Below are 16,524 nucleotides of genomic sequence, written 5' to 3' on the forward strand. Positions count from 1 at the left end.
TGCCCGGCGGCGAGGGCGGCGGGGTCCTGCGACTGGGACTGCGCCCGCAGGCCCTCCAACAGCCCGCGGCCCGCCTGCTCCATGTACTCCTCCGTCATCTGGGTGAGGGGGCAGTCCTGGGGGGCGGAGAGGTAGGGCGTGTCCATGGGGGAGCTGGGCGGGGACAGCGAGGACAGCGAGGAGCGCGAGGACAAGGACGCCAGCGACTGAGGCGTGTCGTGGGAGCGCTTGGCTTTGCTCTGGCCCAACGCCTCCGGGCTGTACAAGGTGCAGTCCCTGGACACCACCTCCGGGGGCAGCAGGTAGCGCAGGTGCGGCTCCAGCGTGTCGGCCGCCCCGTCGTGGCGCTCGTACTGAGGGACGCCGTAGATGTCGCTGAAGCTGATGGAGCTGAGCGAGCCTCGGCTGGACGCCAGCGAGCCCCGACTGGACGCCAGCGAGCCTCGGCTGCTGCTGGACGACACCGTCAGGGAACTGGCCGACATGCTGGTCATGTGACAGGAAACAGGAAGTGAGAGAGACCACTTCCAAATTGGAAATAAAATACAGTCTTGTACATTTTTATCTGCGAGTGTATATAAGTTGTAGTACTTTTTCTATATAAGTTGTAGTACTTTTTTAGTGTGAGTGTAAATAAGTTGTAGTACTTTTTAAGTGTGAGTGTAAATAAGTTGTAGTACTTTTTAAGTGTGAGTGTATACAAGTTGTAGTACTTTTTAAGTGAGTGTATATAAGTTGTAGTACTTTTTACGTGTGAGTGTATATAAGTTGAAGTACTTTTTAAGTGTGAGTGTATATAAGTAATAGTACCTTTTAAGTTTTAAGCTGTGAGTGTAAATAAGTAGTAGTACTTTTTTAGTGTGAGTGTATATAAGTTGTAGTACCTTTTTAAGTGTGAGTGTATATAAGTTGTAGTATCTTTTTAGTGTGAGTGTAAATAAGTTGTAGTACTTTTTAAGTGTGAGTGCATATAACTAGTAGTACCTTTTAAGCCGCGAGTGTATATAAGTTGTAGTACCTTTTTAGGGTGAGTGTATATAAGTAGTAGTACCTTTTAAGCTGTGAATTTATATAAGTAGTAGTACCTTTTAAGCTGTGAGTGTATATAAGTAGTAGTACCTTTTAAGCTGTGAGTGTATATAAGTAGTAGTACCCTTTAAGCTGTGAGTGTATATAAGTAGTAGTACCTTTTAAGCTGTGAGTGTATATAAGTAGTAGTACCCTTTAAGCTGTGAGTGTATATAAGTAGTAGTACCTTTTAAGCTCTGAGTGTATATAAGTAGTAGTACCTTTTAAGCTGTGAGTGTATATAAGTAGTAGTACCTTTTAAGCTGTGTGTATATAAGTAGTAGTACCTTTGAAGCTGTGAGTGTATATAAGTAGTAGTACCTTTTAAGCTGTGAGTGTATATAAGTAGTAGTACCCTTTAAGCTGTGAGTGTATATAAGTAGTAGTACCTTTTAAGCTGTGAGTGTATATAAGTAGTAGTACCCTTTAAGCTGTGAGTGTATATAAGTAGTAGTACCTTTTAAGCTCTGAGTGTATATAAGTAGTAGTACCTTTTAAGCTGTGAGTGTATATAAGTAGTAGTACCTTTTAAGCTGTGTGTATATAAGTAGTAGTACCTTTGAAGCTGTGAGTGTATATAAGTAGTAGTACCTTTTAAGCTGTGAGTGTATATAAGTAGTAGTACCCTTTAAGCTGTGAGTGTATATAAGTAGTAGTACCTTTTAAGCTGTGAGTGTATATAAGTAGTAGTACCCTTTAAGCTGTGAGTGTATATAAGTAGTAGTACCTTTTAAGCTGTGAGTGTATATAAGTAGTAGTACCCTTTAAGCTGTGAGTGTATATAAGTAGTAGTACCTTTTAAGCTGTGAGTGTATATAAGTAGTAGTACCCTTTAAGCTGTGAGTGTATATAAGTAGTAGTACCTTTTAAGCTGTGAGTGTATATAAGTAGTAGTACCTTTTAAGCTGTGAGTGTATATAAGTAGTAGTACCTTTTAAGCTGTGAGTGTATATAAGTAGTAGTACCCTTTAAGCTGTGAGTGTATATAAGTAGTAGTACCTTTTAAGCTGTGAGTGTATATAAGTAGTAGTACCCTTTAAGCTGTGAGTGTATATAAGTAGTAGTACCTTTTAAGCTGTGAGTGTATATAAGTAGTAGTACCTTTTAAGCTGTGAGTGTATATAAGTAGTACCTTTTAAGCTGTGAGTGTATATAAGTAGTAGTACCTTTTAAGCTGTGAGTGTATATAAGTAGTAGTACCTTTTAAGCTGTGAGTGTATATAAGTAGTAGTACCCTTTAAACTGTGAGTGTATATAAGTAGTAGTACCTTTTAAGCTGTGAGTGTATATAAGTAGTAGTACCTTTTAAACTGTGAGTGTATATAAGTTGTAGTACCTTTTAAGCTGTGAGTGTATATAAGTAGTAGTACCCATTAAGCTGTGAGTGTATATAAGTAGTAGTACCCATTAAGCTGTGAGTGTATATAAGTAGTAGTACCTTTTAAGCTGTGAGTGTATATAAGTAGTAGTACCCTTTAAGCTGTGAGTGTATATAAGTAGTAGTACCTTTTAAGCTGTGAGTGTATATAAGTAGTAGTACCTTTTAAGCTGTGAGTGTATATAAGTAGTAGTACCTTTTATACTGTGAGTGTATATAAGTTGTAGTACCTTTTAAGCTGTGAGTGTATATAAGTAGTAGTACCCATTAAGCTGTGAGTGTATATAAGTAGTAGTACCCATTAAGCTGTGAGTGTATATAAGTAGTAGTACCTTTTAAGCTGTGAGCGTATATAAGTAGTACCTTTTAAGCTGTGAGTGTATATAAGTAGTAGTACCTTTTAAGCTGTGAGTGTATATAAGTAGTAGTACCTTTTAAGCTGTGAGTGTATATAAGTAGTAGTACCTTTTATACTGTGAGTGTATATAAGTTGTAGTACCTTTTAAGCTGTGAGTGTATATAAGTAGTAGTACCCATTAAGCTGTGAGTGTATATAAGTAGTAGTACCCATTAAGCTGTGAGTGTATATAAGTAGTAGTACCCATTAAGCTGTGAGTGTATATAAGTAGTAGTACCTTTTAAGCTGTGAGTGTATATAAGTAGTAGTACCTTTTAAGCTGTGAGTGTATATAAGTAGTAGTACCTTTTAAGCTGTGAGTGTATATAAGTAGTAGTACCTTTTAAGCTGTGAGTGTATATAAGTAGTAGTACCCTTTAAGCTGTGAGTGTATATAAGTAGTAGTACCTTTTAAGCTGTGAGTGTATATAAGTAGTAGTACCTTTTAAGCTGTGAGTGTATATAAGTAGTACCTTTTAAGCTGTGAGTGTATATAAGTAGTAGTACCTTTTAAGCTGTGAGTGTATATAAGTAGTAGTACCTTTTAAGCTGTGAGTGTATATAAGTAGTAGTACCCTTTAAACTGTGAGTGTATATAAGTAGTAGTACCTTTTAAGCTGTGAGTGTATATAAGTAGTAGTACCTTTTAAACTGTGAGTGTATATAAGTTGTAGTACCTTTTAAGCTGTGAGTGTATATAAGTAGTAGTACCCATTAAGCTGTGAGTGTATATAAGTAGTAGTACCCATTAAGCTGTGAGTGTATATAAGTAGTAGTACCTTTTAAGCTGTGAGTGTATATAAGTAGTAGTACCCTTTAAGCTGTGAGTGTATATAAGTAGTAGTACCTTTTAAGCTGTGAGTGTATATAAGTAGTAGTACCTTTTAAGCTGTGAGTGTATATAAGTAGTAGTACCTTTTATACTGTGAGTGTATATAAGTTGTAGTACCTTTTAAGCTGTGAGTGTATATAAGTAGTAGTACCCATTAAGCTGTGAGTGTATATAAGTAGTAGTACCCATTAAGCTGTGAGTGTATATAAGTAGTAGTACCTTTTAAGCTGTGAGCGTATATAAGTAGTACCTTTTAAGCTGTGAGTGTATATAAGTAGTAGTACCTTTTAAGCTGTGAGTGTATATAAGTAGTAGTACCTTTTAAGCTGTGAGTGTATATAAGTAGTAGTACCTTTTATACTGTGAGTGTATATAAGTTGTAGTACCTTTTAAGCTGTGAGTGTATATAAGTAGTAGTACCCATTAAGCTGTGAGTGTATATAAGTAGTAGTACCCATTAAGCTGTGAGTGTATATAAGTAGTAGTACCTTTTAAGCTGTGAGTGTATATAAGTAGTAGTACCTTTTAAGCTGTGAGTGTATATAAGTAGTAGTACCTTTTAAGCTGTGAGTGTATATAAGTAGTAGTACCTTTTAAGCTGTGAGTGTATATAAGTAGTAATACGTGTTGCTTCTTCCAACTGTCTCAGCAACACGTTCCTCTTCTCCTGCTGCAGCATCCTGAACAACAACAACATCATCATGTTATCCAGGCCTTGAATAGTACTACTGTAAGTACTACTAGTATCCTTACTATACGCACTACTAGAACTACTACTATACTAGAACTACCACTATAAGTACTACTAGTATCACTACCATAAGCAGTACTATAACTACTATAATTACTACTAGTATCATTACTAGAACTACTACTAAGCACTACTAGTATCATTACTATAAGCACTACTAAAACTACTACTATAAGTACTACTATAATCACTACTAGTATCATTACTATAATTACTACTATAAGTACAACCATAACTACTACTATAAGCACTATTATTATCATCACTACTATAAGCATTAGTAGAACTACTACTATAAGTACTACTAGTATAAGCACACTAGAACTACTACTATAAGTACTACTAGAACTACTACTATAAGCACTACTAGTATCATTACTATAATCACTACTAGAAGTACTACTATAAGCACTATTATCACTACCATAAGCACTAGTAGAACTACCACTATAAGTACTACTACTATAAGCACTATTATTATCACTACTATAAGAACTAGTAGAACTACTACTATAAGTACTACTAGTATAAGCACTACTAGAACTACTAATATAAGCACTTGTAGAACTACTACTGTAAGTACTACTAGTATCGTTACTATAAGCACTACTAGAACTATTACTACTACTAAAGTATTAATACTAATACAAGCACTACTATAACAACTTCTACAACTTAAGTACTACTATTAACACTCCAAGGTCTACTATAAGTACAACTACGACAAATACTACAACTACTTCTAATCACACTACGACTATAAGTACTACTACTATTACAAGTACTACTATAACTACTACTATTTAAGTAGTATTGCTACTGTAACTAATTATTCTGCTATTACTATAAGTAATACTACTACTATAAGTACTTCTATAACCACTGCTACTACTAATACAAGTACTACTATAACCACTTATTCTACTACCATAAGTATTAGTACTACTCCTATTACTTCAAGTTCTAATGTAAGAACAACTAGACATACAATAGTAGCAGTAGTAGTAGTAGAAGCATTTGTAGTAGTAGCAGTGATAGTGGTAGTTGTAGTATCAGTCGTAGTAGTAGTGGTAGTAGCAGCAGTGGTAGTCGTAGTATCAGTTATAGTAGTAGTAATGATAGTAGCAGTAGTACTGGTAGTCGTAGTATCAGTGATAGTAGTAGTAGTAGCAGCAGTAGTAGTAGTAGCAGTGGTAGCAGTGATAGTAGTATCCAGTATGTTGACTACTATTAGGATATTTGTTGAGGTGACGTTCAGGTGTTGCTCACAGTAGTCGTCGTCGTAGTAGTAGTAGTAGTAGCAGCCAGGTGTTGCTCACAGTAGTCGTACTATCAGTCATAGTAGTAGTAGTAGTAGTAGTAGTAGTAGTAGTAGAAGTAGTAGTAGTAATAGTAGTAGTAGTATTAGTAGTAAACAGTACGTTGAAGATATTTGTTGACATCACGTCCAGGTGTTGCTCAGAGTAGTCGTACTATCAGTCATAGTAGTAGTAGTAGTAGTAGTAGTAGTAGTAGTAAACAGTACTATGAAGATATTTGTTGACATCATGTCCAGGTGTTGCTCAGAGTACTCGTACTATCAGTCATAGTAGTAGTAGTAGTAGTAGAAGTAGAAGTATTAGTAGTAATAGTAGTAGTGGTATACAGTACTATGAAGATATTTGTTGACATCACGTCTAGGTGTTGCTCAGAGTAGTCGTACTATCAGTCATAGTAGTAGTAGTAGTAGTGGTAATAGTAGTATTAGTAGTATCCAGTACTATGAAGAGGTTTGTTGACATCACGTCCAGGTGTTACTCACAGTAGTCGTACTATCAGTCATAGTAGTAGTAGTAGTAGTGGTAATAGTAGTAGTAGTAGTATCCAGTACTATGAAGAGGTTTGTTGACATCACATCCAGGTGTTGCTCACAGTAGTCAAACTATCAGTCATAGTAGTAGTAGTAGTAGTAGTAGTATACAGTACTATGAAGATATTTGTTGACATCATGTCCAGGTGTTGCTCAGAGTACTCGTACTATCAGTCATAGTAGTAGTAGTAGTAGTAGAAGTATTAGTAGTAATAGTAGTAGTGGTATATACAGTACTATGAAGATATTTGTTGACATCACGTCTAGGTGTTACTCAGAGTAGTCGTACTATCAGTCATAGTAGTAGTAGTAGTAGTGGTAATTGTAGTAGTAGTAGTATCCAGTACTATGAAGAGGTTTGTTGACATCACGTCCAGGTGTTGCTCAGAGTAGTCGTACTATCAGTCATAGTTGTAGTAGTAGTAGTGGTAGTAATAGTATACAGTACTATTAAGATATTTGTTGACATCACATCCAGGTGTTGCTCAGAGTAGTTGTACTATCAGTAGTAGTAGTAGTAGTAGTATACAGTACTATGAAGATATTTGTTGACATCACATCCAGGTGTTGCTCAGAGTAGTCGTACTATCAGTAGTAATCGTCATCGTCGTGGTAGTAATAGTAGTAGTAGTAATAATAGTAGTAGTAGTAGTAGTATTCAGTACTATGAAGATATTTGTTGACATCACATCCAGGTGTTGCTCAGAGTAGTTGTACTATCAGTAGTAGTAATAGTAGTAGTAGTAGTAATAGTACTAGTAGCAATAGTAGTAGTAGTAGTAGTAGAAATAGTAGTAGTAGATATAGTACTATGAAGATATTTGTTGACATCACATCCAGGTGTTGCTCAGAGTAGTCATACTATCAGTAGTAGTAGTAGTCGTCGTCGTCGTAGTAGTATACAGTACTATGAAGATATTCGTTGACATCACATCCAGGTGTTGCTCAGAGTAGTCGTACTATCAGTCATAGTAGTAGTAGTCGTCGTCGTCGTCGTAGTAGTAATAGTAGTAGTAGTAAGAGTAGTAGTAGTAGCAGTAGTAGTCGTAGTAGTAATAGTGGTAGTAGTAATAGTAGTAGTATTCAGTACTATGAAGATATTTGTTGACATCACATCCAGGTGTTGCTCAGAGTAGTTGTACTATCAGAAGTAGTAATAGTAGTAGTAGTAGTAGTAGTAGTATTCAGTACTATGAAGATATTTGTTGACATCACATCCAGGTGTTGTTCAGAGTAGTTGTACTATCAGTAGTAGTAGTAGTAGTAGTAGTAATAGTAGTAGTAATAGTACTAGTAGTAATAGCAGTAGTAGTAGTCGTAGTAATAGTAGTAGTAGTATATAGTACTATGAAGATATTTATTGACATCACATCCAGGTGTTGCTCAGAGTAGTCGTACTATCAGTCATAGTAGTAGTAGTAGTAGTAGTAGAGGTAGTACTTCTCACCTCTGATTGGCTCCCTGGTTCTGCAAGGCGTGTGCTCTCTGCACCTCTTCCTCCAGACGGCGTCGCTCCTCCTCCAGCTGCATGAGGGTGTCAGGTGTGTGCCGCTGCCTGCTGACCAGACTGAGCTCCTGCAGGAGGACCTCCTTCTCCCGCAGGAGCTGCACTAAGTCACGGTCACGCTCCGCCTCAGCACGCCCCGACCAACTCTCACTGTCTAGCTGCGCCAGCTGGTGCTGGATGCTCTGCACCCTGGTGGCGGGAGAGGGGAACCGCAACATTGCACAGTGTGTTTACATCATGTTTACTGTTTGTTTACATCATGTTTACAGTTTGTTTATATCATGTTTACAGTTTTTTTAAATATCATGTTTACAGTTTGTTTATATCATGTGTATAGTTTGTTTACATCATGTTTACTGTTTGTTTATATCATGTGTAGAGTTTGTTTACATCATGTTTACAGTTTGTTTACACATAATGTAAACATTATTTTTACAGTAAACATTATTTTTACAGTTTGTTTACATTATGTTTACAGTTTGTTTATATCATGTTTACAGTTTGTTTATATCATGTGTAGAGTTTGTTTATATCATGTTTACAGTTTGTTTACATTATGTATAGAGTTTGTTTACATCATGTTTACAGTTTGTTTACATTATGTGTAGAGTTTGTTTATATTGTGTGTACATTATGTTTACAGTTTGTTTACATTATGTTTACAGTTTGTTTATATCATGTTCACAGTTTGTTTACATTATGTGTAGAGTTTGTTTATATTGTGTGTACATTATGTTTACATTATGTTTACAGTATGCTTACATTATGTTTACAGTATGCTTACATTATGTTTACAGTTTGTTTATATCATTTCACAGTTTGTTTACATAATGTGTAAAACATGTTTATAGTTTGCTTACATCACGTTTCCAGTTTGTTTAAATCGTGTTTACAGTTTGTTTACATTGTGTGTAGCATTTGTTTACATTATGTTTACAGTTTGTTTACATTATGTTTGCAGTTTGTTTATATCATGTTTACAGTGTGTTTACATTATGTTTACAGTTTGTTTACATTGTGTACAATTTGTTTATATTATGTGTACAGTTTGTTTACAGTTTGTTTACATTGTGTATAGTTTGTTTATATCGTGTTGACATTGTGTTTACAGTTTGTTTACAGTATGCTCACACTATGTTTAAAGAATGTTTACATTATGTTTACAGTTTGTTGATATCATGTTCACAGTTTGTTTACACTATACAGTTTGTTTACATCATGTTTACAGTTTGTTTAAATCGCGTATACAGTTTGTTTACATTATGTCTACAGTTTGTTTATATCTTGTTTACAGTGTGTCTACGTTATGTTTACAGTTTGTTTATATCATGTTTACAGTTTGTTTACATTGTGTACAGGTTGTTTGAATTATGTTTACAGTTTGTTTATATCATATTTACAAATTGTTTATATCATGTTTACAATTTGTTTACATTATGTTTGCAGTATGTTTACAACTTGTTAACATTATGTTAACAGTTTGTTTACAACATGTTTATAGTTTGTTTATATCATGTTCACAGTTTGTTTATATCATGTTTACAGTTTGCTAACATTATGTGTACAGTTTGTTTACATTATTATATAGTTTGTTTACATTATGTTTACATCTTGTTAACATTATGTTTACAGTTTGTTTACATTGTGTTTACAGTATGTTTATATTATGTTTACATTATGTTTACAGTATGTTTATATTATCTTTACAGCTTGTTGACATTGTTTATATCATGTTTACAGTTTGTTTGTATCATGTTTAAAGCTTTTTGTACATTATGTTTATAGTTGGTTTATATCATATTTACAGTTTGTTTACATTATGTTTACAACTTGTTAACATTGTGTTTACTTTATGTGTACAGCTTGTTAACATTATGTTTAGTTTGTTTACATTATGTTTACAGCATGTTTACATTATGTGTACAGTTTTTTTTTACATCATCTTTACAATATGTATACAGTTTGTTTATATAATGTTTACAATACGCTTATGTAATGTTTACAGTAAGTTTATAGCATGTTTTAAAACATGTTTATAGTATGTTTCCAGCGTGTATACAGCTTGTTTATAGCATTTTTACAGTATGTTAGCAGCATGTTTACATTGTGTTCAAAGTATTTTTACAGAATATTTACAATATGTTAGCAGCATGTTTACATTGTGTTTAAAGTATTTTTACAGCATATTTACAGTATGTTAGCAGCATGTTTACATTGTGTTTATAGTATATTTACAGCATATTTACAGTATATTTATAGCATGTTTATAAAATGTTTACAGTATGTGTACAACATGTTAAAATCATTCTTGCTGTTTGTTTAAAGCAGTTTTTTAATATGTTTATAAAATGTTTACAGCACATTTATACTATTTTTACAGCATGTTTACATTACGTTTACAGCATATTTACAGAATGTTTACAGTATATTTATAGCATACTTACAGTATGTGTACAGCATGTTTATAGAATGTTTACATTATGTTTATAGCATGTTTACAGCGTGTTGATAGCATATCTACAGCGTGAGTAACACATTCTACCTGCCAAAAGGCGGCACTGTGTGCATTGTTTTTCTAGTCGCCAATTACAAGCTGTCAAAACAAGCTAGCTGCGCGAACTGTGTTTATGACACACAGTGACTCAGGCATCCCTGATGTTATGCTAACAGTTACCACGGCAACATGAATCACAGCAATAAAGCTTGGACTATTCTGGCGACATGTTTCCAGATGGAACGCACAACTTATCATCCGACGGATGTCGTTATGTGACTCTTTTGCTAAACAGTGCCACCCTGTGGAAGAAGAGGGCAAGAGATACTTATTGCCAAAAAAAGAAGTGTAAAAAATAAATTGATGTGATATTAAACTAACCAAAATATTATTAAATTTAATAATTTATTGTCAGTATATGAGGCAGATGACGTGTACACTATTATTATTTATATAAAGCTCTATTATGAATAATATCATATTGTACAAGGGTGCCTAATGAAGTGTCCTGTGGTTGTAGGGTGGCCATGTAGTGTAAAACAGTCATGCTATATTTGCAAAAATGCTATGCTAATATAGAGTACAATTTTTACGCTAATGTGGTGTAAAAACGCTATGATAAAGTTGCGCAAACATTTTTTGCTAATGGGGTGCTAAAAATGCAAGGCTAATGTGCTGTAAAAATGTCATGCTAATGTGGTGTAAAAATGCTATGCTAAAGGCGTAAAAATGTTTTGCTAATGGGGTGTAAAATTGCAAGGCTAGTGTGACGTAAAAATGTCATGTTAAAGTGAGGTTAAAAAAATGGTATGCTAATATAGACTAAAAATGTAATTCTAATGTGGTGTAAAAATGATATGCTAAATGCATAAAAATGTTTTGCTAACGGGGTGTAAAAATGGAAGGCTAATGTGTTGCAAAAAATTGCCATGCTAATTTCACGTAAAAATGTTGTGCTAAAGTTGCATAAAAATGTCATGCTAATGTGCTGTAAAACTGTCATGCTAATGTGCTGTAAAACTGTCACGCTAATTTAATGTTAAAAATGAGTAAAAATATTATGCTAATGTGGTGTAAAAATGCTATGCTAAATGCTGATGTTAAAAAAATGGTATGGTAATATAGACTAAACATTTAATTCTAATGTGATGTAAAAATGATATGCTAAATGCATAAAAATGTTTTGCTAATGGGGTGTAAAAATGGAAGGCTAATGTGTTGCAAAAAATTGCCATGCTGGTTTCACGTAAAAATGTTGTGCTAATGTTGTGTAAAATGTTATGCTAAAGTTGCATAAAAATGTCAAGCTAATGTGCTGTAAAAATGTCACGCTAATGTAATGTTAAAAATGAGTAAAAATATTATGCTAATGTGGTGTAAAAATGCTCTGCTAAAGGCATAAAAATGTTTGGCTAATGGGGTGTAAAATTGCAAAGCTAATGTGACGTAAAAATGTCATGCTAAAGTGATGTTAAAAAAATGGTATGCTAATATAGACTAAATATTTTATTCTAATGTGGTGTAAAAATTATATGTTAAATGCATAAAACTGTTTTGCTAATGGGGTGTAAAAAATGGAAGGCTAATGTGTTGCAAAAAATTGCCATGCTAATTTTATGTAAAAATGTTGTAATAAAGTTGTATAAAAATGTCCTGCTTATGTGCTGTAAGAATATCACGCTAATGTAATGTTAAAAATGAGTAAAAATAGTATGCTAATGTGGTGTAAAAATGCTATGCTAAATGCTGATGTTAAAACAATGGTATGGTAATATAGATTAAACATCTAATTCTAATGCGGTGTAAAAATTATATGCTAAATGCATAAAAATGTTTTGCTAATGGGGTGTGTAAATGGAAGACTAATGTGTTGTAAAAAATTGCCATAATAATTTCACGTAAAAATGTTGTGCTAATGGGGTGTGAAAATGGAAGGCTAATGTGTTGTAAAAATTGCCATAATAATTTCACGTAAAAATGTTGTGCTAATGTTGTGTAAAATGTTTTGCAAAAGTTGCATAAAAATGTCATGCTAATGTGCTGTAAAAATGTCACGCTGATGTAATGTTAAAAATGAGTAAAAATATTATGCTAATGTGGTGTAAAAATGCTATGCTAAATGCTGATGTTAAAAAAATGGTATGGTAATATAGACTAAACATTTAAATCTAATGTGGTGTAAAAATTATATGCTAAATGCATAAAAATGTTTTGCTAATGGGGTGTAAAAATGGAAGGCTAATGTGTTGTAAAAAATTGCCATGCTGATTTCACGTAAAAATGTTGTGCTAATGTTGTGTAAAATGTTATGCTAAAGTTGCATAAAAATGTCATGCTAATGTGCTGTAAAAATGTCACGCTAATGTAATGTTAAAAATGAGTAAAAACAGTATGCTAATGTGGTGTAAAAATGCTATGCTAAATGCATAAAAATGTTTGGCTAATGGGGTGTAAAATTGCAAAGCTAATGTGACGTAAAAATGTCATGCTAAAGTGATGTTAAAAAAATTATATGCTGATATAGACTAAATATTTTATTCTAATGTGGTGTAAACATTATATGTGAAATGCATAAAAATGTTTTGCTAACGGGGTGTAAAAATGGAAGGCTAATGTGTTGCAAAAAATTGCCATGCTAATTTTACGTAAAAATGTTGTGCTAAAATTGCATAAAAATGTCATGCTAATGTGCTGTAAAACTGTCACGCTAATTTAATGTTAAAAATGAGTAAAAATATTATGCTAATGTGGTGTAAAAATGCTATGCTAAATGCTGATGTTAAAACAATGGTATGGTAATATAGACTAAACATTTAATTCTAATGTGGTGTAAAAATTATATGCTAAATGCATAAAAATGTTTTGCTAACGGGGTGTAAAAATGGAAGGCTAATGTGTTGCAAAAAATTGCCATGCTAATTTCACGTAAAAACGTTGTGCTATTGTTGTGTAAAATGTTATGCTAAAGTTGCATAAAAATGTCATGCTAATGTGCTGTAAAAATGTCACGCTAATGTAATGTTAAAAATGAGTAAAAACATTATGCTAATGTGGTGTAAAAATACTATGCTAAATGCATAAACATGTTTGGCTAATGGGGTGTAAAATTGCAAAGCTAATGTGACGTAAAAATGTCATGCTAAAGTGATGTTAAAAAATGGTATGCTAATATAGACTAAATATTTTATTCTAATGTGGTGTAAAAATTATATGTTAAATGCATAAAAATGTTTTGCTGATGGGGTGTAAAATTGCAAGGCTAGTGTGACGTAAAAACGTCATGTTAAAGTGATGTTAAAAAAATGGTATGCTAATATAGACTAAAAATGTAATTCCAATGTGGTGTAAAAATGATATGCTAAATGCATAAAAATGTTTTGCTATCGGGGTGTAAAAATGGAAGGCTTATGTGTTGCAAAAAATTGCCATGCTAATTTCACGTTAAAATGTTGTGCTAAAGTTGCATAAAAATGTCATGCTAATGTGCTGTAAAACGGTCACGCTAATTTAATGTTAAAAATGAGTAAAAATATTATGCTAATGTGGTGTAAAAATGCTATGCTAAATGCTGATGTTAAAAAAATGGTATGGTAATATAGACTAAACATTTAATCCTAATGTGATGTAAAAATGATATGCTAAATGCATAAAAATGTTTTGCTAATGGGGTGTAAAAATGGAAGGCTAATGTGTTGCAAAAAATTGCCATGCTGGTTTCACGTAAAAATGTTGTGCTAATGTTGTGTAAAATGTTATGCTAAAGTTGCATAAAAATGTCATGCTAATGTGCTGTAAAAATGTCACGCTAATGTAATGTTAAAAATGAGTAAAAATATTATGCTAATGTGGTGTAAAAATGCTCTGCTAAAGGCATAAAAATGTTTGGCTAATGGGGTGTAAAATTGCAAAGCTAATGTGACGTAAAAATGTCATGCTAAAGTGATGTTAAAAAAATGGTATGCTAATATAGACTAAATATTTTATTCTAATGTGGTGTAAAAATTATATGTTAAATGCATAAAACTGTTTTGCTAACGGGGTGTAAAAAATGGAAGGCTAATGTGTTGCAAAAAATTGCCATGCTAATTTTACGTAAAAATGTTGTAATAAAGTTGTATAAAAATGTCCTGCTTATGTGCTGTAAGAATGTCACGCTAATGTAATGTTAAAAATGAGTAAAAATAGTATGCTAATGTGGTGTAAAAATGCTATGCTAAATGCTGATGTTAAAACAATGGTATGGTAATATAGACTAAACATCTAATTCTAATGCGGTGTAAAAATTATATGCTAAATGCATAAAAATGTTTTGCTAATGGGGTGTGAAAATGGAAGACTAATGTGTTGTAAAAAATTGCCATAATAATTTCATGTAAAAATGTTGTGCTAATGTGGTGTGAAAATGGAAGGCTAATGTGTTGTAAAAAATTGCCATAATAATTTCACGTAAAAATGTTGTGCTAATGTTGTGTAAAATGTTTTGCAAAAGTTGCATAAAAATGTCATGCTAATGTGCTGTAAAAATGTCACGCTGATGTAATGTTAAAAATGAGTAAAAATATTATGCTAATGTGGTGTAAAAATGCTATGCTAAATGCTGATGTTAAAAAAATGGTATGGTAATATAGACTAAACATTTAAATCTAATGTGGTGTAAAAATTATATGCTAAATGCATAAAAATGTTTTGCTAATGGGGTGTAAAAATGGAAGGCTAATGTGTTGTAAAAAATTGCCATGCTGATTTCACGTAAAAATGTTGTGCTAATGTTGTGTAAAATGTTATGCTAAAGTTGCATAAAAATGTCATGCTAATGTGCTGTAAAAATGTCACGCTAATGTAATGTTAAAAATGAGTAAAAACAGTATGCTAATGTGGTGTAAAAATGCTATGCTAAATGCATAAAAATGTTTGGCTAATGGGGTGTAAAATTGCAAAGCTAATGTGACGTAAAAATGTCATGCTAAAGTGATGTTAAAAAAATTATATGCTGATATAGACTAAATATTTTATTCTAATGTGGTGTAAACATTATATGTTAAATGCATAAAAATGTTTTGCTAACGGGGTGTAAAAATGGAAGGCTAATGTGTTGCAAAAAATTGCCATGCTAATTTTACGTAAAAATGTTGTGCTAAAATTGCATAAAAATGTCATGCTAATGTGCTGTAAAACTGTCACGCTAATTTAATGTTAAAAATGAGTAAAAATATTATGCTAATGTGGTGTAAAAATGCTATGCTAAATGCTGATGTTAAAACAATGGTATGGTAATATAGACTAAACATTTAATTCTAATGTGGTGTAAAAATTATATGCTAAATGCATAAAAATGTTTTGCTAACGGGGTGTAAAAATGGAAGGCTAATGTGTTGCAAAAAATTGCCATGCTAATTTCACGTAAAAACGTTGTGCTATTGTTGTGTAAAATGTTATGCTAAAGTTGCATAAAAATGTCATGCTAATGTGCTGTAAAAATGTCACGCTAATGTAATGTTAAAAATGAGTAAAAACATTATGCTAATGTGGTGTAAAAATACTATGCTAAATGCATAAACATGTTTGGCTAATGGGGTGTAAAAATTGCCATGCTGATTTCACGTAAAAATGTCATGCTAAAGTGATGTTAAAAAAATGGTATGCTAATATAGACTAAATATTTTATTCTAATGTGGTGTAAAAAATTATATGTTAAATGCATAAAAATGTTTTGCTGAAGGGGTGTAAAATTGCAAGGCTAGTGTGACGTAAAAATGTCATGATAAAGTGATGTTAAAAAAATGGTATGCTAATATAGACTAAAAATGTAATTCCAATGTGGTGTAAAAATGATATGCTAAATGCATAAAAATGTTTTGCTATCGGGGTGTAAAAATAGAAGGCTAATTTGTTGCAAAAAATTGCCATGCTAATATCACGTTAAAATGTTGTGCTAAAGTTGCATAAAAATGTCATGCTAATGTGCTGTAAAACTGTCACGCTAATTTAATGTTAAAAATGAGTACAAATATTATGCTAATGTGGTGTAAAAATGCTATGCTAAATGCTGATGTTTAAACAATGGTGTGGTAATATAAACTAAACATTTAATTCTAATGTGGTGTAAAAATGATATGCTAAGTGCATAAAAATGTTTTGCTAATGGGGTGTAAAAATGGAAGGCTAATGCGTTGCAAAAAATTGCCATGCTGATTTCACGTAAAAATGTTGTGCTAATGTTGTGTAAAATGTTATGCTAAAGTTGCATA

The 16,524-nt window shown here is 32.8% G+C and overlaps 1 protein-coding gene across 5 annotated transcripts in view; it reads right to left on the minus strand.

The window, feature by feature from the left end:
- wwc3 (WWC family member 3) overlaps positions 1–16,524 on the minus strand; it is a 154,218-nt gene that overhangs the window by 32,948 nt on the left and 104,746 nt on the right. For all 5 annotated transcript variants that reach the window (XM_061977532.2, XM_061977531.2, XM_061977530.2 and 2 more), the window contains 3 exons: positions 7,723–7,971; positions 4,266–4,355; positions 1–486 (listed from right to left, as the gene is read on the minus strand). The exon at positions 1–486 is cut by the window's left edge and continues 53 nt beyond it. In XM_061977532.2, the coding sequence (XP_061833516.1) occupies positions 1–486; positions 4,266–4,355; positions 7,723–7,971 (825 nt within the window). The remainder of the gene's footprint in view (positions 487–4,265; positions 4,356–7,722; positions 7,972–16,524) is intronic.

Source organism: Nerophis lumbriciformis, linkage group LG18 (genome assembly GCF_033978685.3).
Source record: "Nerophis lumbriciformis linkage group LG18, RoL_Nlum_v2.1, whole genome shotgun sequence".
Taxonomy (NCBI): Eukaryota; Metazoa; Chordata; class Actinopteri; order Syngnathiformes; family Syngnathidae; genus Nerophis; species Nerophis lumbriciformis.